Source organism: Podarcis tiliguerta (genome assembly GCF_965153285.1).
Source record: "Podarcis tiliguerta genome assembly, chromosome: 10".
Lineage (NCBI taxonomy): Eukaryota > Metazoa > Chordata > Lepidosauria > Squamata > Lacertidae > Podarcis > Podarcis tiliguerta.
The window spans coordinates 73,858,518-73,882,172 of NC_139543.1; the positions used below are offsets into that span (position 1 = coordinate 73,858,518).

The following is a 23,655-nucleotide window of genomic DNA, read 5'->3' on the forward strand; positions in this document are numbered from 1 at the left end:
AGAAAAGGGTGACATGAACTTTTGAAACTTCCCTCCATGTCCCAGAATACAGTGCAAAATACATTCCAGTTACATCATGAATACATTAAGAAGAGGTTGGGTTACACAGATTACATCATGAATATATTAAGAAGAGGTTGGGTTCCACAGGATTAACATATGGAGGAGGGAGGGGGGAATATGCAGAGCTGGAGATATGCGTAGATAAGCACATCCTGAGTACCGGTGATGAGAAGACAATGGTCCATGTATGCATAGTCTGCCACCTGGCATTGCCCAGAGGAAAGGCCAGGCAGAGTGATTTGACAGGATTAGGGTCTTAACACCTTGCTTGAGGGATTATGGAGGACAGGGAAGGTGTCATGGAGTTCTAGAGAAATTGAGCAAATTGGCACGTTGATTTTCTATGATTTATAGATTTTAGTCCCTTCTGTCATTGACAGTTGGAAATAAATGGATATATTGTAGCGAAGAAGGAGGTGAAGAAGACATGCCCCCCCCTTCCGTATCAGCTGCCGCAGACATCACATTATTACAATAATCCTTTAAATATTTTTTAATACATATCCCATTTCCTAATGAACGTTTGATCGGAGTGACCCCTCATTTTTTGTTCTTGTTAAGTCTGCTGTGTTTTTATTTTGCATTTCTTTCATTTTTCAATTCATCTTTATTGGTTTTTAACAACAGAAGTAACTTTCTTAACATAAAAACCAGCGCAAAGTTTCCGTTTCCTGTTGCTGTGCCTGTGTTTCTAGATCATAAGAAAGGAAAACCAAGGGAGCTTCTTGATCCTTCGACTCGTTCATCTTCGAATTCCCTCCTCCTCTGACTTTCTTTGGCACGGAGCTCGGCGCGCCCGGCTTGGCAAGGGTTTCAGTGAACGGGGCGGGATTCCTAGAGAGGACGGGAAAGGCAGGCGGAGCCGGAAGCCCCGCCCTCCGCCTCTCTTCCGGCCTGGCCGGCGACCATCCGGTGAGTCTCTCTCCTTGCCCCCGGGAAGGAGGCGGCGAGGGGCGGTGGGGGGAGCCTGGCCGCAGGGCGACGCCGGCCGAGGAAAGGAGCCGGACTAGGAAGAGCTTCCCCCAGCAGGGCTTCCCCCAGAGAGTTGTTTCTTTCCTTGGCCTCGGGCGGGAGGGCGGGGGGGGGGGTCAACGAAAATGGCCCTTCTTCCCTTCTGGGAGATCCAAGAGCCCATCTAGAGTCCTTAAGTGGGTTCCCTGTTGGTAGGAGAAAAGAACAGAGGCCAAGCGGGGAATATTGAGACGCAAAGCGGCTAGTAAGCCTTGTTACCTGAAAAATCCGAGGACTCCCTTGGACAAAAAGTAAAGACACCAACCAGAGTAAATTGGAGCAAATCAGCAGCCTGTCGGCTTGGCCTTTATTGTACTGTTGCAGCAGGGTGTTCCCCTCACTCGCAGGAGAGAGGAAAGACCCAGAACAATGGTGTGCAAGACCTTATAAAAACTTTTGAAATTCCCCTCCTCTAGGTCAAGCCCACCCCCAGAAACATCATGCATACATTACAGAAAGGAGGGGTTGAGGGAGGAGTTGTGGTGGTAACCTGAGTGTCCTGTCACCTGGCTGGTTCCTCCTTTCTCCCCTCCCCATGAGTACTTTCCAGGTGACAAAGGGGAGATTGCAGTTTCCTGCCCCCTGAGGGGAAATCCAATCACTGTTCTTTTGTTATAGTCCAGGTTGAATCCACTCGTGTATGCAGGGTGGATGGTTTTCTGTCTGAAACCATCAGGGTTGGCATAGCAACTGGGCAGGGCTCCTGTGGATGTGCTCCTATGCTCAAGGGATTATGGTGGCCTTTATATCAAACCTTCCCCATTTTGTAGTCCTTCCTTCATGGAGTAAAATAAAAGTGGAACAGTGCAAATCTGATGTATGGTTGATTTTCTATGAATTTATAGCAGAAGTGTAGCGTATGTAGTGTGTGAGTGTGAGTGTGTGTGAAGTCTGTACAAACTGAATGAGGGGGGGGGGTTTCCTGCTACAGCCTGATCTTGGTTGATCTGCTGCAACTGGGTCCTCGCTGCCACAGGCAGGAAAGGAAAGGAGAAGGAACCCAGAACAATGGCGCGCAAGCCACCCTGGAGATCAAGACCACCCCCAGAAACATCATACCTACATCACAGAAAAGGCGGTCTAAAACAGAAATTTGAATGTTGTTTTTCCTGCTTGCCAGGTTATCTGATTGCCTTTCCTGATTTGTCTTTCCTGATTGTCACCCATTAAAATGCTGATTACTCAATTCCTGAGACAATGGGAAGGCTCCCTGACCCCCCCTCCCCCCTTGCAGGGAAAACATTTGGTCAGTTTGGGACTCAAAATGGTTCCAGGTTGGTCTTCCTGGCTGATCTGTGTAGGTGCTTGGTTGCTACACTTATGAACATTACCATATATCTAAGACCTCAAAATTCCTATCACAGGCGTTCCACAGGGCGGGCGCCACCACCGAGAAGTCCAGCCACTGCCTTAGCAGCCTTGTGTCCTCCGGAGCCTTTTCTTCTGACAAGATCCTGCAAGGCAGTGGAGGTGTAGAAGGAGAGTTCTCCTCCTGGACGGCTCCCTTTCCTCCACAGCACTTGCAGAAACCACCTTCTGGGCCGTCAGACCCTTTGTTGGTCTTGTCTGCTGGAGCCTCTCTTCGTCCACTCAGGAAGTCCCAAACTCATGGAGGGTTCAAGACCCAGTGGTTTCCCTCACCTGCCTTAGCTGGTCAGCTGAAGCCATTCCCGGGATTGTGGCCCCTGTCGCATGCTGGCAGCTCCTAGAATCATAGAATCATAGAGTTGGAAGAGACCACAAGGGCCATCGAGTCCAACCCCCTGCCAAGCAGGAAACACCATCAGAGCACTCCTGACATATGGTTGTCAAGCCTCTGCTTAAAGACCTCCAAAGAAGGAGACTCCACCACACTCCTTGGCAGCAAATTCCACTTTATTGGAAGGCATGGGCGAGAGTTGGGTGCAGGGTAGGGACCAAAGGTGGACCAGGTGCCCCAGAAGGAGCATGACGGGTCCCCTGCCAGAGGTTCTGCCCCTCCCCTAATACCCCATACACCCTAGAACAAGGATCATAGGAATAACCGAGGATACAAAGAAGTCTTTGAGTCTCCTGAGTCTTCATGTTATTTGTATATAACAAAAATAGCACAATAAATGTGCAAGAATATCTTCAGCATGTGGTTTATTACTAGTGGTCAATATATGAGTTCTTGGTTCGTGAATTGGTTTAAACAGAAACAAAACGGCATGTTGTGGAGGCTTTAGGTGAGATTCCTGCATTGCACGGGGTTGGACTAAATGACCACCAGGGTCCCTTGCAACTCTGATTCTGTCAGAGTTAACAGATAATGTTCTAGGGCTGGGTGATGTCTAGCTTTCAACATTGTAATATATCATATGGATATATCACAGTGTCTGAAATAAGCCTGGAACTGTGGAGAAGCAAATGGAAACTAGCAACTGCTACTACTTAGGGGTCTAAAACAGATACATTTTTAATTACCTTTAGCATATTGTTGCAGCAGTTATTTAACAGGACATATAATTTTAAAATTAGCACATTTTATCTAAAGCTGTAGAAGTAAAAAGTAGCATAGATATCAAAGGTAAGGTAAGAGAATGTTCCCCCCAAAATTAATGACATTACTAAACAAGAAAAAAACAAATTCTCTGTCACACTTTTAGATGTTAAAATATTATTCACTATTGAGTCTTAATTGATTTTGTATATATATCCCACAACACCAGTTATTTGATTGTTTGCTAATTTTCTTTTATAAACCAGTTCAAACTAGAAAGAATGGACAAAATTTCACCAAACAAAAATGTATTAAATAAAATGCATATATTTTGCCAGGAAAATGTGCATTTTGGTGTTCTCTGGCAACTGAGATACACACAGAAGGGGAGAGGGGAGGAAAGAGGCTTGAACTACAGGAGAAATTTTATTTTATTTTATTAACATAAGTAATAGCCTCAGAGGAGGGATGTGGGTGGCGCTGTGGGTTAAACCACAGAGCCTAGGAGTTGCCTATCAGAAGGTTGGCGGTTCGAATCCCCGCAACGGGGTGAGTTCCTGTTGCTTGGTCCCTGCTCCTGCCAACCTAGCAGTTTGAAAGCACGTCAAAGTGCAAGTAGATAAATAGGTACCACTCCAGCAGGATAGTAAACGGCATTTCCATGCGCTCCTCTGGTTCACCAGAAGCGGCTTAGTCATACTGGCCACATGACCAGAAGCTGTACGCCAGCTCCCTTGGCCAATAAAGTGAGATGAGCGCCGCAACCCCAGAGTCGGTCACAACTGGACCTAATGGTCAGGGGTCCCTTTACCTTTAATAGCCTGAGAAGTATTAACCCCACTTTCTTTTTCCATTGGACTAGCTGCTTCTTTCAACAGAGCTCCAACTGAGGGCAGCAGCCGTTCAAAGGACAGGGCTGGGCAGCAACCAGGAAAGGGCTTGGGGGAGGCAAGGAGGAGAGGGCTTCTTTCTCTGGCGAGGCCTCTGGCGAAAGTCGGGGATCAGGAGACGCCTGCAGGCAGAGAGCCTAGAGAAGGAGCAAGGAAGAGAGCAAGGGGCTCCCAGCAAGAAGCCCAGAGCTGCCTCGGACCAGCATCTCCCTCCGCCACTTACCAGCCTGGCACATGCATTGGAAACAAGAAGCTCATGGTGTCTCTGTTCCTGAGGAAAGTTCCTGGACGGCTGCTTTCTTCAGCCCCTGCTCTTCTGGTTTGCTTCCCCTTGCAGGAGGCAGGGAAGCGCTGAGGTGGCAGAGCAAGAGGGGCGGCAGGAATCACGAAAAGCAATGATCAACTTCACAGTTTTCCCCACATGGTTACTTTTTACATAGGGCCAGCTCGCATTGTGATTCATGATATATTGCCACGTTGAATGCTATGAATCTGTTACCGTGATGTGGACTTCAGGCTGGTTTTGGATGATGTGCCGATATGTCACCCAGCCCTAGTCTGGAGCCCTTGTGGTTGTGCTTAGATTAAGTAAGAGTAATGGTGGAACGGATTCCCTCAAGAGGTGCTGGGCCCCTTCCTGGGAAGCTTTGAAGCAGAGGTTGGAGTGCCATGGATGCTTTAATTGAGATTCCTGCATTGCAGAGGGTTGGACAATAATCCTCAGGGTCTCTTCCAAGTCTGTGATTGTATGTCACTAGTATTATTTATCAGTTGTTAGTTTTATTTCAGTATTGATTGTTGAATGCTAAATTGGCTTCTAAGCAGTTGACAAACAATAGTAAACATTGGCCAGGGCGCACCTGATCAGCTCCATCAATTGCACAATGAGGGTTCCCCCCTAAAACAGCGCACAGGGAGAAAAGAACACAACGTGGAGCTCTAGCCAGTTACACAAAGATTTCCATCATTAAAATACACAATAAAATTATTCCATTAAAATCTTAAATAAGCATTTTAAATAATTAAAATGTGCAGCAAAACAATCCCATTAAAACAACGCAGCAAAGAACAGGCAGAAAACAACAGAGCAAAGTATAGTAGATAATTTTTATGCTATCTAAGACGAAGACCTTTTTCTTTTAGGATGCCGTGTGTTTTGAAGATGTAGCTACTTGTTTCACAGATGTGGAGTGAGCATTGCTGGATCCTGACCAGAGAGCTCTGCCTAAGGAAGTCATGGAGGAGAATCAGGGGATCATGGACTCTCTTGGTAAGGCTCCGTTGGATCATAATATCTGTTTTTAAATTCAAGACATATATCTATGTGATGAACTTCCCACCTACAGAATCTGGGATTCTAACACCCCACCAGCTTACCTTGAATGGAAGGCTACCTACCGCTTTTCTGTGAATATTCTTCCTCCGGTTATGCCTTTTTAATCATGATCAGGCTGAACTTCCTAGGCCTTTTAAAATATAGACTGCAGGGTTGATGGGGAAGTGGAAGTAGCTTTTGTCAGGTTTTTACTTTTTGCTTCCATCAGTTTTTGGTTGACCAAAGAGACAATTGACATTGGAGATGGAGTGGATTTCATGAGCCAAACAAAATCCATCCCAGGAACGAGCCAGACTTTTCAAATCTCAGGTTCCTATAAATAGGTCAGTGAATGCCAGTCAAAAAAGGCAGTGAACCCTGGAGTACAGAGCTTTCCAAACTTTTCATGTTGGTGACACATTTTTTAGACATGCATCATTTTGCAACACAGTACATTGGTACCTCAGGTTAAGTACTTAATTCGTTCCGGAGGTCCGTTCTTAACCTGAAACTATACTTAACCTGAAGCACCACTTTAGCTAATGGGGCCTCCTGCTGCTGCCGCGCCGCCAGAGCACGATTTCTGTTCTCATCCTGAAGCAAAGTACTTACCTGAAGCATTATTTCTGGGTTAGCAGAGTCTGTAACCTGAAGCGTATGTAACCTGAAGCGTGTGTAACCTGAGGTACCACTGTAATTCAGTTTTGCATCATTTCATGACACAATAATTCAGTTTTACAAGCAACTAACCCCTTTCCAGCCCCAGGAGGAGCGTGGGGTGAGTTTGTGCGAAAGAGCTACACACTGTAGTTGACACGCTAATGTGTCGCAAAACACAGTTTGGAAAGCTCTGTAGTAAGACCTCACGACTAATGCCCTCAGTTCTTCCTCTATCACAAGTGTTCATTAGCATTGTTCAATAATTTGGAGCTCCATTTCTTCCTGAGGCTCTAATCGGTTTCTCTCCTCGTTGCAGAAGGTGATGAATTGGAAATAAAGAAGGGAGGCCACCACAAAATCTGCACAGTGGAGAGGCCATATCAATACTTGGAGTGTGGAGCGAACTTCAGCCAGAGCTCCCATTTCACTTCCCATCGAATAAATCCTACTGGGGAGAAGCCCTATCAGTGCTTGGAGTGTGGAAAGAGCTTAAGTAGTAAAGCAAGGCTCTTTTCCCATCAAAGAATTCATACCGGGGAGAAGCCCTATCAGTGCTTGGAGTGTGGAAAGAGCTTTCGTGTGAGGTCCCATCTCATGACCCATCATAGAATTCATACAGGGGAGGAACCATACCAGTGCTTGGAATGTGGAAAGAGCTTTAAAACTAGCGGAAACCTCCGTGAACACCAGAAAGTTCACACTGGGGAAAAACCATATCAGTGCTTGGAATGTGGAAAGAGCTTCCGTGAGAGGGCCCATCTTACAACCCATCAGATAATTCATACCGGGGAGAAGCCCTATCAGTGCTTGGAGTGTGGAAAGAGCTTAAGTAGTAAAGAAAGGCTCTTTTCCCATCAAAGAATTCATACAGGGGAGAAGCCCTATCAGTGCTTGGAGTGTGGAAAGAGCTTTCGTGTGAGGACCCATCTCATGACCCATCAAAGAATTCATACAGGGGAGGAACCATACCAGTGCTTGGAATGTGGAAAGAGCTTTAAAATTAGCGGAAACCTCCGTGAGCACCAGAAAGTTCACACTGGGGAAAAACCATATCAGTGCTTGGAATGTGGCAAGAGCTTCAGTAACAGCAGCTACTTCACTTCCCACCTAAGAATTCATACTGGGGAGAAACCATATCAGTGCTCAGAATGTGGAAAGAGCTTCCGACAGCGGTCCAATCTTACAGCCCACCAAATAATTCACACAGGGGGGAAACCATATCATTGCTTGGAATGTGGGAAGGGCTTCCGTGTGAGGTCCTCTCTCACAGCACATCAAGTAATTCATACAGGGGAGAAACCATATCAGTGCTCAGAATGTGGGAAGAGCTTTAGCAATAGTGCAAACTTATATCGGCATCAGAAAATTCACCGTGGGGAGAAACCACATCAGTGCTTGGAATGTGGGAAGGGCTTCTGTGAGAGGTCCACTCTCAAGGCCCATCAAGTAATTCATACAGGGGAGAAACCATATCAGTGCTTGGAATGTGGAAAGAGCTTCAGTGTGAAGGCCAATCTCTCAGCCCATCAAAGAATTCATACTGGAGATAAACCATATCAGTGCTTTGAATGCGGAAAGAGCTTTAATACAAGCACAAACCTCCATAGTCATCAAAGTATTCACCGTGGGGAGAAACCATTTCAGTGCCAAGAGTGTGGAAAGAGCTTTCTGCGGAAGCGCGGTTTCACTTCTCATCAAACAATTCATACAGGGGAGAGACCATTTCAGTGTTTGGAATGTGGAAAGAGCTTTAAGACAAACGCAAACCTCCATAGTCATAAAAGTATTCACCGTGGGGAGAAACCATTTCAGTGCCAAGAGTGTGGAAAGAGCTTTCTGTGGAAGCAGAATTTCACTTCTCATCAAAGAATTCATACAGGGGAGAAACCATTTCAGTGTTTGGAATGTGGAAAGAGTTTCAGTCGGAAGGGCAATCTCTTGACCCATCAAAGAATTCATATAGGGGGGAAACTATAGGTTAAGGGTTGTTGTTTTACATCTTTATTGGTTTTTCTGTTGATTTACAACCACCCTTTTCATACGCGTCAACATTCACTATAAATAATTGAAATCTCTCAACATTCCACCATTGAACATGTATGCATAAACAAAAAATAAAATAAATATGTTACTTATCTACTGAACGTTGTTACTTTGTTTGCATTGGACTTCCTTCCACGTCTTACTAGGGTCCATAGAATTCTTTGTTGTATGCCTTTCCAGTTGTATCTAATCTTCTATTTACCGTTTCTACTGGTTATCTTTACAAGAGGCAATCTAGCCCAGTCAAAAAATTTAAATCGCCGCAGTAATGTTTCAGATATTTTTAAAAATTACTCCAATTGCTGTTAACCTTTTGGTACTCTTGGTCTCTTAACTGCCCTGTCAGCTTATCCATCTCCACATATTCCATCAGTTTCGCTTGCCAGTCCCTCTTCGTTGGTATTATTATTATTATTTGGTCTTCTTTCCAGTTTTGTGCTGTCAATACTCTTGCTGCCGTGATGGCGTACATAAATAACTTCTTCAGATCTTTGGGGATCTCATCCACAATGATTCCTAGAAGGAAAGCTTCTGGCTTTTTTGGAAATGATAATTTAAACATCTTTTTCTAACTCATTGTAGATTGTATCTCAGAATTCTCCTATTTTTTTACATCACCATACATGATCCATTGCTCTTACTGCTTCGTTACATTTCCAACATAACTACTTCATAATGTGATTATGGAACATTCAGAAAGTATAAAACACCTAAGGTCAATAGATTCATCAACTTAAAAGGCAAATACAGTGGTGCCCCGCAAGACGAATGCCTCGCAAGACGGAAAACCCGCTAGACAAAAGGGTTTTCCGTTTTGGAGGTGCTTCGCAAAACGAATTTCCTATGGGCTTGCTTTGCAAGACGAAAATGTCTTGCGAGTTCCTGCGGGCCTTCCCCCCCCCCCTTTTCCCCAAGCCGCTAAGCCGCTTAACAGCTGATCCGCTAAGCCGCTAATAGCGCTAAGCCGCTAATAGCGCTAATCCGCTAAGCCGCTAATGGGCTTGCTTCGCAAGACGAAAAAAACCGCAAGACGAAGAGACTCGCGGAACGGATTCTTTTCGTCTTGCGAGGCACCACTGTATAGAATTCTTCATAAAGATGCTTCCTGAAAATTAGTTGACATATCAGCTTTTCTTCTGTGAATTGCGGCATCAGACAAGCATTTCCATCATTATACAACACTTTTTTCACAAACCGCAGGCAGGCTTAATAATCCCCCCCCCCACCTATTGTATGTGGTCTTGTCTGTTAAGCAATGAGTTCAGTCACTGTAAGATATAATCTGCATCTTATCTGAGACTTTTACTTGTTTATTGAAATATGATTGTTGGTATTCCTGCTTTTCCAAAAGCCTTTCAAAATTTTGAACATATTTGTTTGCCAGATTTTCATGTTTTGACAGCAGATGTCTTTATGTTGCTCGGGGTTGTCATGAAGGTGTAGTATGAATGTTAGGCCCAAAAGAAAATGGAGAATTCGCAAAGCATGATATGCTGGCACGTGTAGCGAGAAATTAGTTTGATCAAAGAGGAATGTATGACTGTGGTGTTGTTTACTGAAAGCAAAAAGCCCCAGACAAAAACAGGGAGGAACTGGCAATGGGCCACGGACATGAGATAAAGGCCTAGGACACACTGTATGTTCTGAGGTGCAGCTGCAGAGGCAACTTGGTGGTGGTCCAGGAGGAGAGCAGAAGAAGAGCGGGGAGATTCAATCCTTCTCCAAGCCAGCCCACAGATGGCAATGGGGGAAGAAGGCTATAAAAAGGACTCTCTGCATGCCCTCAGTGTGCCAGGACTAGTGCCACAGCTCGACACCCACAGCTCTTGCGTGAGGCATGATCAACCCACGTGAAGGGCCTTGTGAGTATGGGTGAATGAACTGTGAGTGTTTGAGCCTCTTGGTACCAATGTATTCAAGTCTACCTGACTATGTGAAATAAATGTTGCATGAAAGGTGTGTAAACCCAGATCTGGTCTCCAACATGTCTTATTGAAAGTCCTATAGCATAGGGGATATCACTTGTCTCTCCGGATTTCAAGAGAACCAAGTTACCACGGTTTGGTGACAGGGCCATATTGGAAAGCTCACAGTGTCTCGAACACATAGACTGAGGAGCGCTTTCATCTCCAGTTCCGCATAAGGCTTAGCTTCCAGACCCTTGATCATCTTGGTTGCTGTCCTGTGCAGCTACAAATGGTGGAAAATAATTTAGAGGAAAAAGAAGAGGTGCACTCAAAGGGCGATTGCAGGAAAAATATTAGGGTCTGTAGAATACTGGAGAGCGAGGGTGAGGGAGGACTCACCCAATTTATCATCAGTTTCATTCTGTGGATTTTCATTTCTTCCCTGAAGTGTTCAGTACTGAGAACACTATCAGATTTTTAAAATACAGAATTAAGGATCTACCTCACCATGCATGTAAGGGAACTGAAGTTTGATTCAAGTGTGATTGAAATTTACCAGGGTACTTGTATGGAAACTTGAGAAAGTGCAGATATTCTTAGGCATTTACTCTGGCCTCAAATGAAGTCAGCTATGTGTACAGATGGGCCTTCCCTTCCAAGTCACTCTTCCCATACAAAGGGCATCTAATGGCAGCAAGCAATGAGATCCATGCATTAGCCATGCTTAGAATTGAACCCCTCCCCTCAAGATCTGGCACGTGATGGCAATAAAGAAGCAGAAGACTGGTCAAAGCATGTTCCTAAAATTGGCAGAAAGAACAATCCCTAAAATGCCACTGCACAAGTTTGAAGGGGCCCAGCCCCCTCATTGATTATTATTTTTTTGGGGGGGCACTGGCCCCCCCTCTATTTGGTTCTCCTGACAGGAGAAGAGGGTCTGAGGTACAGCTATAGTCACTTGCCTGCTCCATGCTGTTCAGTGACGTGGAGTGCAGCCTCCAACTGCTCCAGGCTGCCCCTGGCTTCTCAGGTCACCCTCACTTTACCGTTTATAAGGTTTGTTGGTTTTTTTATTTAGGCTGTTTGCCTGTGTTAATCCCATTCCTCACTGTTGTGTCCATTGGCTTGCTTCTTGTTGAGAGCTGTCCTATGGCTCCGAGAAAAAAATTAAAACGTCTACCACAATAAACTTTGATTCTATGACTTTAAAGCTAATCTCCCTTAATGTGAACGGACTATGCTTGAATGATCTGTCACTACTAGAGAGGGAGAACCTCAATATAATGGTTTTGCAAGACATTAAAAATAAATAAATGCAAAAGCAATGACAAGCTTTTAAAAGTCGCCTGACTGGGTCATCAGTGCTCTGCCCTGGGAAACTAATAGGCAGCCAGCGCAGTCAGGCCAGGATCCATGTCATAGGCTCAGACCATCTTGTCGCAGTGAGCAACCTGGCTGCTGAATTCTGCATCAGCTGAAGTTTCCGAACCATCTTCAGATGCAGCCCCAAGTATAACATGTTCCAGTAATCTGACCTAGGGGTTTGGGGTTCTCTAGCTGGGCACACACCTGGGGCTGCACTGAACCCCCTGAAACCTTCAATCCAGAGCCATTGCAGTAGAAATGCTTGGCTCCAAGGCCAGTGTCGGACGCTCCTTGCAGTCTTCTCTGGGCTCCCCATCTGGCTGTGGCAGCGAGGGCAGGGCCAGGGGCCAAGGGCCGTGACCGGCCTTCTGAAGGTTGAGCCCAGCAGGGCTGGGCCTTGAGGGCCAGACCTTTGCTTGAATCCCACAGGGCTGAAGTGCCTTCCTCATCTCACTGAGTTGCAGGCCAGCTGGGTCTCTGGTCCCACCTAGCCAGGGATCCCCAATCTCACTTGCTCCCTAGACCTTGGAGGTCCCAGTTTCTGCCTCTAGCTGGGAGTGTGTCACAAGACTCTTTTATTGTTCTTACTGCAAGAGACCTGTGGTGATATGGTCTCTCTGAATTGCTATATTGTGCCCCTGCACTTAGAAAGTTCATTTCTCAACTGCCCACATTTAAATTTTCATCAGTTTTATCATCTGCATCCCAGCAGAGAGATTCAATCCAAACTGGATCTCTCTCAGTTCCTCTCGGCTTTCTCCCCCTTGATCAGTTTAAAAGCTGCTCTGCCACCTTTTTTATTTTTGGTGCCAGCAGTAGTCTGGTTCTATCCCTGGTAGAAGGGGAGCCTGCCGCTTTTCTACAGGCCCGGCTTGCCCCAGATAGTTTCTCAGTGCCTAACAAATCCAAACCCCTCCTCCTGACCCCATCGTCTTGTCCACACATTGGGACCACAGAGTCTGTCTGGCTTTGTGCGTGGAACTGGCAGCATTTCAGAGAAAGCGACCTTGGAGGTCCTGGCTTCCAGTATCCTCCAATATCTCACACTGAGCATCTCACACTGATCCTGGCCTGACTGCACTGGCTGCCATTTAGTTTCCAGGCCCAGTTCAAAGTCTTGATTTTAACCTATCAAGCATTAAATGGCTGAGGACCACAATACCTCAAGGACTGCCTCTCTCAATATGAACCGACCTGGATGCTGCCATCATCATCTGAGGCCCTTCTTCATGTGCCTCCTCTGGCAACACAAGAAGAGGCCTTTTCTGTGGTGGCTCCCTGCTTGTGGGCTGCTTTCCCTTGGGAAGCTCACCTGACACTATCATTTATATCCTTAGGCATCAGGCAAGACTTTCCTCTAGAACCAGGCATTTGGCCTTTAGCCTTGAACTATCTGTGGCCTTTTAGTAGTAAGTGAGATTTTCTCTCTCTTTCCCCTCTTGTTTTAATGTATCTAGGTGTGGGGTTTTGGGTTGTGTTTTTTTGTGTGTGACTTTGTGTTACCTTGGAAAAGATAAAGTGACCAACATGATGATGATGTTGATGATGTTAGGTTCCAAATGCAGTGGTTTGTTTCATTTTCATCAGTGGAGAACTTAGCATGTGGCCATTGACATCAAGCTGAAGAGCCAAAGGATATGCAGAAAACTGCAGTTAGTGAATGTCAAATGTACAGCTAAGGGGCAACACTGTGTTGTTGTTTTTTAAGTGTTTTACTGGAATTTTACTTAAGCTCTGGTGAAAAAAAGAGAGAAGAAATATTCTGTATATTTCCTGGCCACCAGCAATGGGGAACTGATGTTGTTGTTGAGTCGTTTAGTTGTGTCCGACTCTTCGTGACCCCCTGGACCAGAGCATTCCAGGCACTTCTGTCTTCCACTGCCTCCTGCAGTTTGGTCAGACTCATGCTGGTAGCTTCGAAAACACTGTCCCACCATCTGGTCCTCTGTCGCCCCCTTCTCCTTGTGCCCTCCCTCTTTCCCAACATCAGGGTCTTTTCCAGGGAGTCTTCTCTTCTCATGAGGTGGCCAAAGTATTGGAGCCTCAGCTTCACAGTCTGCCCTTCCAGTGAGCACTCAGGGCTGATTTCCTTAAGAATGGATAGGTTTGATCTTCTTGTAGTCCATGGGACTCTCAAGAGTCTCCTCCAGACCATAATTCAAAAGCATCAATTTTTGAACTGATAGGGATTGCTTAAACAAAGAGATGTGCACCACCCCAATCGAATAAACCCATACCACCAGAACAAGGTTTGATTAAGTTGAACAGTTGGGAAATAAGGAATATTTCCAGTAACTGTTTGTGAAGCTGGAATTTCCCCATTTTTAAAGCTCAAGCACAAAGACATGGGATCAGAAGGGCCCTGGGCCCCTACTTACGTCCTGTTTTAGGTTCCACGTCCGATGTGTCATTCTCTGTCCAAGCACAGCAATTCTGTTCCTAGCTGACTACTATTTCGCTGTAGTACGTGGGCATTTATGACTGCAGTGGGAAATTTATGGCCTCACCCATCATGCCCCTGATCCCCATGGCTCAACCCTGCTTAAACCCAGCAGTTCCCCTGGACATAAGAGGAGAGATGTGTGTTGATTGATATAGCTATCTTGCGGTGCCACACCTGACGTTTGAGTTTCCCCCTCAGCTGACAGCTTCAGGAAGGCAGTTGCACCTGATGTAGGGAGAATGGGTTAGGCCTCTTCCTCAGCACTGCAGACCCAGTCCAAATCAAGGCAGGCCTGGCCATTTGAAGGGATAATAGAATGCCTGGAAAACTTCATAATAGGATGTACCAGAAGTAATAAGCAGGAGAAAGTCAGTCAGGAATTAATGGGAATATTATAGGATGTGTTCCAATTTTAAACTGACTGCAAACTTGAAGCCCATTTTCCAATCTGACATTTGTAAGTCACCCCAGAAATCTGTCACTAGTTATCTGTATAAGGTCATGAGTTTAGACAGAGCTGGGAGCTGAGTGGTGGGAAAGATGGCAAGGAAGCATGAAGGTAGACTGCGGGAGATTATGATGTGTATGTGTGTGGCAGTGCATTGCTGCTGTCGCAGCAAGATCAAATGGGGCAGAAGTGATCTTTTCTGGTGTGTGTGCCCATACAGCTCCTTGCCGGGGTGCAAGGGACCTAGATACGCCTCTGCACCTCCCTTCAAATTATGATGAGATGATGATGCTTGACCTAATTCTGTTCTTTCTATTCACTCATCAAGCAAGAAAAGAGTTTTGTTTATGTTCAATTTATTGAAGATTTTCAAGCAGAGAAGCTTGCAATCCAGAGCAAGATGACTGACCACCCCAGACGCATTTAAAAATAATAATCACTTTCCCTCATTCATATAGAAAGAGGGCCATTGTGGGGCACAACATACAAATGCTAGCCCAGAAAGAAGCAACTGGATTTTGATTATATGGCAGTAGGTAGACGTTTCATCGAAGGGGATCTCAAGAGAAATGCTGGAATTCATTCAGGACCATGGAACTCAGAGTCTGCAACCTTTTGTCCACTTTGAGAGATTTTTTCCTTTGCAAAATTTCTGCCAAGCATACCTAAAAGTCAGAATGAGAGCAAAAAATGAAGTGAGGGAAGTCACATGACTGTTCCTTCCAAGTAACTACAAGTGAGATGGATCTTCTTTAAAAGCTCCACAACATTTCCAAGTGAGGCATTCGTGTCAGCTACAGAGTATTTCTTCCTGTTCATTCTCCCTGCTGATGATCAGTTTTGGTGGTGAACAGGAAGTCTATCTATTAACAGCCCATGATGCCCTTCTAGCAAAATTTTGCTTCCCATCCTCCATGGAACTTTACTGCTCAGTCATGGACAGAGCTGCTGAGCTGCTCACTGCCTCATTCCTTGAGTCAGAATGACTGAATAATAATAATAATAAATTTTATTTATACCCCGCCCTCCCCAGCCAAAGCCGGGCTCAGGGCGGCTAACAACAATAAAAACAATCCAACATTCTAAAAACTTTCCACCATAAAATCAATCAGAAACAAATTGATGGCAACCAGCAAGCAGGACCCTGTGCAGATTGCCAGAGGAGGGGGTCAGGCTGCGCCCTGACCAAAGGCCTGGTGGAACAGCTCTGTCTTACAGGCCCTGCGGAAAGATGTCAAGTCCCGCAGGGCCCTAGTCTCTTGTGACAGAGCGTTCCACCAGATTGGTGCCACAGCCGAGAAAGCTCTGGCTCTAGTTGAGGCCAGCCTAACCTCTCTGAGGCCTGGGACCTTCAGGATGTTTTTATTTGCAGACCGTAGGTTTCTCTGTGGGGCATACCAGGAGAGGCGGTCCCGCAGGTACGAGGGTCCTAGGCCGTATAGGGCTTTAAAGGTTAAAACCAGCACCTTAAACCTGATCCTGTACTCCACCGGGAGCCAGTGCAGCTGATATAGTACTGGATGAATGTGATCTCGCAGTGACGACCCCATAAGGAGTCTCGCTGCGGCATTCTGCACCCGTTGGAGTTTCTGGGTCAGTCTCAAGGGCAGCACCACGTCGAGCGAGTTACAATAATCCAGTCTGGAGGTGACCGTCGCGTGGATCACAGTGGCTAGGTCAGGGCGAGAGAGATAAGGAGCCAACTGCTTAGCTTGGCGGAGATGAAAAAATGCCGCCTTTGTTATAGCTGCAATCTGCGCCTCCATAGAGAGGGAGGTATCGAAGATTACACCCAAACTCTTAACGGACGATGCTGGCACTAGTTGCACCCCCGCAAGAGATGGGAGTTGCCCCCTCAATCCCATATCGCCCCGTCCCAGCCAGAGGACCTCTGTCTTCGAAGGATTTAACTTCAACCGGCTCCCACGAAACCATCCAGCCACAGCTTCCAGGCATCTGGTCAGTGTGTCTGGGGCCGAGTCAGGATGGCCATCCATCAACAGATAGAGTTGGGTGTCATCAGCATACTGATGGCAGCCCAGCCCAAAACTCCGGACAAGCTGGGCGAGGGGGCGCATAAAGATGTTAAAAAGCATCGGGGAGAGAATCGCACCCTGAGGCACTCCACACACCAGGGAGTGGCGCGATGACAATTCCCCCCCAAGCGCCACCCTCTGTCCCTGACCAGAGAGAAACGAGCGCAGCCATTGAAGGACTGTGCCCTGGATCCCCACGTCGGCAAGGCGGTGGTCCAGGAGTTCGTGATCGACCATGTCGAAGGCTGCTGACAGGTCTAGAAGAATCAGCAGCCCCGACCCGCCTCGATCCAGCTGCCTGCGGAGATCATCTGTTAGGGCGACCAGAGCCGTCTCGGTCCCATGACCAGCGCGGAAGCCGGACTGGAATGGATCGAGAGCCGATCTGTCTGTATCTACCACCCACGTGCCGGTTCCTGACTAGGGGCTTCTAGATTTCACGGTCTTGCCAACATAAACATTTGTCAACCATTATGGGACTTTTTGGGGTTTGGGTTTGGGATTTTTTTAGAAGATGCCTGTGTGTGAATTTGTTGTTTGTGTGTAGATCAGTGCATGCTGATCAACACACAGTCTTCGCAGTAAAGCTCTATTCCGATGGCATGAGTATAACAATGACCGGTAAATTCTTATCTGCTGCAGCCTTCACCCGCCTTCACAGCCATTGTAACGTGCCACTTGTTATTTTCCTCCTGTTCTGCTGTTGAGGACTTGTTGGATCATTCTTTGTCTGGCTCCTTCCCTTTGACCTTACCGCCTTGGGTGACCCTGCTGGGAGTACGCGACTCCCAACAGCTTCGCTCCCAAGGGTCATAGGAACGTGCAAGCCCACTCACCATGACAAGGTCATGATCCAGTGCGTGAGAAGCACATTCAGAGGCACATTGTGTCTAACAAAGGAGGTGGAACAGAGTCATTGTGGCTGCTAAGCATTGATAGCCTTCTGTGAAAGACCTCCAAGCAAACTTGGGAAGTGAACCATCTGCCCCAGGACTTCGCTCCAGCCCATGACAGAACTCAGACTGTCTCCTCCTTTCCTGCATTCCAATTTATTTATTACTACATTTATACCCCACCTTTTCTCCAAGGAGCTCAAGGTGGCATACATGGTTCTTCCCCTTAGAAAAACACTGTAGGCTGGGTTGTGAGACAGTGACTGACTCAATGTCAACCTGTGAACTTCCTGGCTGAGTCAGGATTTGATCTCTGGTCTCCCAGGTCCTCTCTTACCACTACTCCACATTGGCTCAGTTGCCAAATCATTTCCTTAAATGCCCACCAAGACAGCTACCAAGTGTTTGCTGCACACAGTGGTGGCTGGCTTTGTGATGGGGGGGGGGGGGGCTGTGGTCTTTTCCTGGCTTCCCAGCACTGTGTGATGCTGCCAGTTACTCAGGGGAAGTGGAGAAGGGCAGCAGGGTCCCAGAGCAGTGGGGGCACTACTGGCTGTACATTTAAGGAAGCATCTTTAGCCCGTGTCAGTGCCTATTGGAGAAGGATCTTCAGCTGCCAGCTGTACAACAGTCAAGTGAAACCATCTTTCTTCACATAGTTATGTGAACTGAAAACTTGGCTGGTATTGAATGTTCCAGTCACTGAGATATTAGCACTTACCAGGCGTTCATCCCTTGGGGGTCACGGACAATCCTCTTGGCACAGTTAATATCATTTGTGATGTCATCATTTAAGAACGCTGGCAAAGATTTGTCAGAAAGCAAAGGAGGTTACTGAGAATTCCTAAAAATGCAAACCCCAGAATACAAACACCCCCAAGGTTGCAGGGGCTGCCTCTGAACTGTGGAAAACCTTTTCCTAGAGGTCCATCCAACTCCAAGCCTGAATACTTTTGGGGGCACTTAAAGCATTTCCCCCTTGAGCTGGCATTCAATCGTTATAGCACCAAGCGGGGGATCCCTTCTAGTCAGCTGCATTCTAGCCAGAGAAAGAAATCAGTTCTTTAAAAATGGCCACCTCATCCTCCATCCAGACAAGCGAGGTCACAGTTCCAGGACACATTGCAACCCGGTAGAAGCAGGAGGATACAGAGCAGAGGCAGTGGGGCAGAGCATGGCCTAGTGAGAGGTCGTGGCCTAGGCCAGGGGTCAGCAACCTTTTTCAGCTGTGGGCCGGTCCACCATCCCTCAGACCATATTTTTTTTTTAAAATGAACAAATTCCTATGCCCCACAAATAACCCAGAGATGCATTTTAAATAAAAGTACACATTCTACTCATGTAAAAACACGCTGATTCCCGGACCGTCCACAGGCCGGATTGAGAAGGAGATTGGGCCGCATCCGGCCCACGGGCCTTAGGTTGCCCACCCCTGGTGTAGGGCAATGTTTCCCAGCCTGTGGGTCTCAACCTGCAAGTGGGCAGCCAAACCTGTAGAAGTGGGTCGATTGCTTCAGTGCTTTCTCCCCCTGTTGGAAAACTTTGGCAAGGAGTGCTAGGACTTTTGTTCACACAGCTGCCTGCCTTCAGATGTTTACTTGAAATGAAAGGTTGGGAAAGGAAGGAAGGAGCTGTGGGGTTATCCCTCCATGCTCAGGCTGCTGCTGCCTGCCAGCAAACAGTGAATGCCTTGTTTGTCCCACGGTAAGTAAGGCTAAATGGAATGGAGGGGGTTGGGGAGGAGCAGCAGGGACGTCCCGGCACATTCAGGATTCTGCTATCCACCAACCACCAGCTGGTGCCTCTTTTGCCTTGTGCTGGAGATATTTTCTTTAAAAAGGGTTGGAGAAGTAAAGGAGAGGCCTAGGTCTCCTCGCAGCCCACTAGGTGGTGCTGTTGATGGATGGTTCTTTAGCCTTACAAAGATGCTTTTTAGAATTGGGATGTTAGTGCTCAAGTATGTGTGTGTGACTGAGAGAGATGTGCAAGTTGTATGAGGAAGGTGGGAGAGATGTTATGTGTGATGAGTGTGTGTGTGTGTGATGGATAGAAGGGAGGGACAGATTTACATGTTGTTTCGTGCAAGTGAGAAAAGGGGTTACATTCTTCTTTGGCGATCACTTGTAGCTGAGTAAGATTGTCTTCCATTGTGCCACCCCCTGGCGCCCGCCCCAAATGCCCTGTCCACCAGGGGAGGGGGGTGGCAACCCACACTACTCTGCTGGTGCGGGTGGAGGGATGCATGCATGCACATGTGGCGCGTGAGAGAGAGAGGAAGACAAGCACCTGAGCAGAGAGAGAGAGGCATATCTGAGTGATTGTATATCTGTGCAGTATAAGGTAGAGTGAGAGACACAAAACTTCATGTATGTCTGTGATGTGTATGTGCGAGGGCATGTGTGTGCTCTGTGTGTAGACAATAGTGTCATCCGGCTACCTTGTATAGATTTTCCTGGTACAGGACAACAGTGGTACCAGTGTGTATGTTTGCATGTAAAAACAATATTAAGTGACACAGTCAGGGCACAAACAGGGCACAGCTGGCTTCCCATGGTAAACATGAAGTTTGGGGAGAGGGAAGCAGCAATGACTGTACTGCACTCTCTACAATTTTCCCTATGCTCACCCCAATGGCTTTAACTCAAACAAATAAATGGAACCTATACTATGTGAAACATTTTGAATTTCATTATGTAGTTTTAATTTTTATTATTTTATTATTAACTCTGTCATTAAAAGTTCACCACAAATTCAACAAAGAAGGGGATACAGGAAGTATAGGAGATGCATTTTAAAATTTATTAAGATATTAGTACCAGCATTTCTGGAAGTCCTAAGGTCCAAAATTCATTTGACAATAAATCTGTAGTCCTTTAAATTTGGATTTGTGGGTCACCATACCGAAAACACTGGGGACACTGACTAAGGACAGTCCTGAGAGCTGGACAGATACACCTGGGGGTGGAGTTGTGGATTTCTTTTCTTTTTTAAAAAATCCAGCAGTTATTTTGTGTGAAATTCTCCTGAATGACAGCTTTGTATGCAATTTTCTGTAATCTAATGCACTTACGCCGGCTCCCTTGGCCAATAAAGCGAGATGAGCGCCGCAACCCCAGAGTCGGCCACGACTGGACCTAATGGTCAGGGGTCCCTTTACCTTTTTAATGCACTTTTGTATGTAATTTTTTGTAAATATATATATTTATAGGCATACTGTGCCCAATGCAGTTGGCTTGAGAAGTTCATTGCAAGATTAGAAGTGTGAGTTTCAAAGAATGTTCAGTGTGTTTGTCCGTGTATTATTTCAGAAAGTGCAAATTAGGTAGATTCACCTTCAAATGTGAACTGAATTAAAGAAGTGGAAGCTAGCATTCCCTGTAGTATCAAGTTGCTTACCATAGCAGGAGATCCCACACGCATTGGCTGTTGAGCCATGTCCATTGTCGCACCACCAGCGGCTGCTTATCTGAAAGATTCCATACTCACGATTGCCGCTGGAGGTTTGTGGCCCCACGAGTCTAGTGTTAAATGAGCTTTGATGATAAGCAGTACAGATCCCTGGAACAAAGTGAACAAGAAAAGGCTTACAATTTGGGTACACGCTGGGTGTGCAATCTTTTTTGTCAAAGTTGCAGCATTTTGAAACAGAATAATTTAAAAACATTCTTACAATGTTCACTGTAAAAGCTGTCTGTAACATCTAACCCCCCCCCCCCCATGGTCTTAAATAGACATTTTCACTTAAGTTTCTTGCATTCCAGCTGACTAGTACTTTTCATAATCTCACATTAGTAAGGAGGATAAATTTGGTTTGGCCCTATAGATGTGCAGCTTTTTGATCTTTCAAAGATTAATGAAAGTTGGGGCATTCTGATGGGCAGCAGGGTTTGTGTGAACCTTTTCCTGAAAAGAAGACCCCATTTCAGCTTTGCCCCAAAACACCAGAAGTAGCAAAGATGAAGGGAAAGGAAGAGCAAACTCACAGTTGGCCAGGCTGACGCCACGATATCCATCCATCCCAGCCCGTTTCAGTCGCGCAGCCAGTTCACATCTCTCATACACTTTGGCTTCATTCCCTGCAAGGAGGAGGCAGAAGAGGGTGAGGGCCAGAACCTTCATCTCTGCGATTCCCTGGAGAGTGATGTTTGGTTCCCTGGGGTCCCCAGTGGCTTTTGTAGACCAAAGTTTTGGGCAGAGTCCAGATGGTAAGCAGAACACTGATGGGGGGGAAATAAATATTGACAGCAACCCCACCCCCTGCAAAAAAACAGACACATGGTGCAATTCTGGTTTGATATAGGATAACAGTGTGCAATTTAGGAAATATCTCAATATTTACTTATCATTTTCAGTGGAAGAGATTAAAGCAGGCAGCATGTATGCTCTTAAATATATAGCATCTGTGTAATAGTAAATAATTACCTAATAGGAAAAAAGCAGACTCCTGGGACAGAGGGACATTGTCCTGCCGTGAGTGCTGAAGAGCCCAGACTCACTGGAACAAACTCGGGTTGGGGCAAATGTCAAAAATGCTTTTAAATGCTTTTAAATGTTTTTAAATAGTTTTTAATCTTTGGCGGTTTATTTTTTTCTTTTTCTCTGCTCTGTTGTGGGTGGGATAAACATTTAGTTGGGGCTGGGGATTAGTTTAATTTTAGTACAGTGGTGCCCTGCAAGACGAATGCCTCGCAAGACGGAAAACCTGCAAGACGAAAGGGTTTTCCGTTTGCAGAGGCGCTTCGCAGGACGAATTTCCCTATGGGCTTGCTTCGCAAGACGAAAAATGACGAAAAAAAATGAATTTTTTTTTTGCTCCAAAACCCCTTATTTTGAATCGCTAAGCTGCTAAAAGCATTTTAGCAGCAAAACCGCTAATCCCCCACCCCTTAAAAAGCCGTTTTTAGCCCTTAAATCGCCAATAGCGCTAATAGCGCTAATCCGCTAATGGGCTTGCTTCGCAAGACGAAAAAACCGCAAGACGAAAAGACCCACGGAACGGATTCTTTTCGTCTTGCGAGGCACCACTGTATAGCTGTAAATCGTTGTTGTTTTTTAATTAGTTTCTACTGTTTTATTGGTTTATTGTATAGTTTGTATTCTGTTCTGAAGGGGAGAGGCTCAGGGCTGCTTGGGAGTGGGTCCCAGCCAACAGAATGGCTGGGGCAGGTTCCACCGGGGGTGGGGGATGCACTGGGACACCCGATTTCAGTGATCACGGGCAGGAGGAGGAGTTACGCTAAGACCAGCCCATGTCATTACCAAGGAAGCAGGTTTAGTTGTTGTTAGAAGACTATCCCTGCCTCCGGGTCTGGTCCTGACCGGAAGGACACTGGAATCAACAAGGGAGATCTACATGACCTGAAGGTGCTGCTGTGCAATGCCAGGTCAATGATTCACAAGACCATTGCCATCCACGACTTGATCGTGGATTTAGGACTTGACCTGGCATGTGTGACAGAGACTTGGTTGGATGAAGCAGATGGGCCTGTTCTTGCTGCTGCTTGTCCACCAGGTTTCTCTTATGCACAGCAACCCAGGTCATGTTTTGCAGTGATTTTTAGGAAGTCATTAGCTTGTGCCCTCTTGGGAAGACCCAGATTTCTGAATGCATGTTCTGAAAGCTGGGCAATAGGGGCAGTACAGGATTCCTTTTGGTGTACCAACCTCCCATCTGCACCAAGGAGTCCCTGCCCAAGCTGCTTCAGGTCATGATGGATATTCACCCGGAGACACCTAGTTTGATTGTCCTAGGGGATTTTAACATCCATGCCAACACAAACGTACAAGGGGCCGCTCGGGACTTCGTGGAAAGCATGGCCTCCATGCGGCTGTCCCTGAATAAGTTTGGCCCAACTCATAGCTGTGGACAAGCCTTAGACCTGGTGTTTTCCTCTATGGATGTGGGTGATCTGACACTAAGTAAAAGCGAAACAAAAGAAGTGCCACGGTCAGATCACTTCCTGGTGCAACTGGACTTCTCTGTGACCCTTCCCCTCTGCAGGGAGGTGGGACCGATTCGGATAGTCTGCCCCCACCACTTAATGGCTCCAATTTGCTTCCAGAGAGTGGTATGGGATGCTCTATCCCATGTTGATGGCCTTTCAGCTGATTCCCTGGTGG

At 46.4% G+C, this 23,655-nt stretch overlaps 2 protein-coding genes across 2 annotated transcripts; one reads left to right on the forward strand and one right to left on the reverse strand.

The window, feature by feature from the left end:
• The first annotated feature begins 889 nt into the window (after positions 1–889).
• LOC310659338 (uncharacterized protein) lies at positions 890–10,412 on the forward strand. The gene is made up of 4 exons (XM_083402560.1): positions 890–975; positions 5,569–5,695; positions 6,717–9,192; positions 9,528–10,412. The coding sequence occupies exons 2-3, from the start codon at positions 5,662–5,664 to the stop codon at positions 8,375–8,377; spliced, it is 1,695 nt and encodes a 564-aa protein (XP_083258686.1). The 5' UTR covers positions 890–975; positions 5,569–5,661; the 3' UTR covers positions 8,378–9,192; positions 9,528–10,412.
• A 4,533-nt stretch (positions 10,413–14,945) lies between these two features.
• On the reverse strand, positions 14,946–21,696 carry LOC310658574 (lysozyme C-3-like). The gene is made up of 4 exons (XM_083400708.1): positions 21,519–21,696; positions 20,932–21,093; positions 18,257–18,335; positions 14,946–15,271 (listed from the first exon to the last, which is right to left on the reverse strand). Exons 1-4 carry the CDS (start codon positions 21,652–21,654, stop codon positions 15,205–15,207), a joined length of 444 nt encoding a protein of 147 aa, XP_083256834.1. The 5' UTR covers positions 21,655–21,696; the 3' UTR covers positions 14,946–15,204.
• Between the last annotated feature and the right edge of the window lie 1,959 nt (positions 21,697–23,655).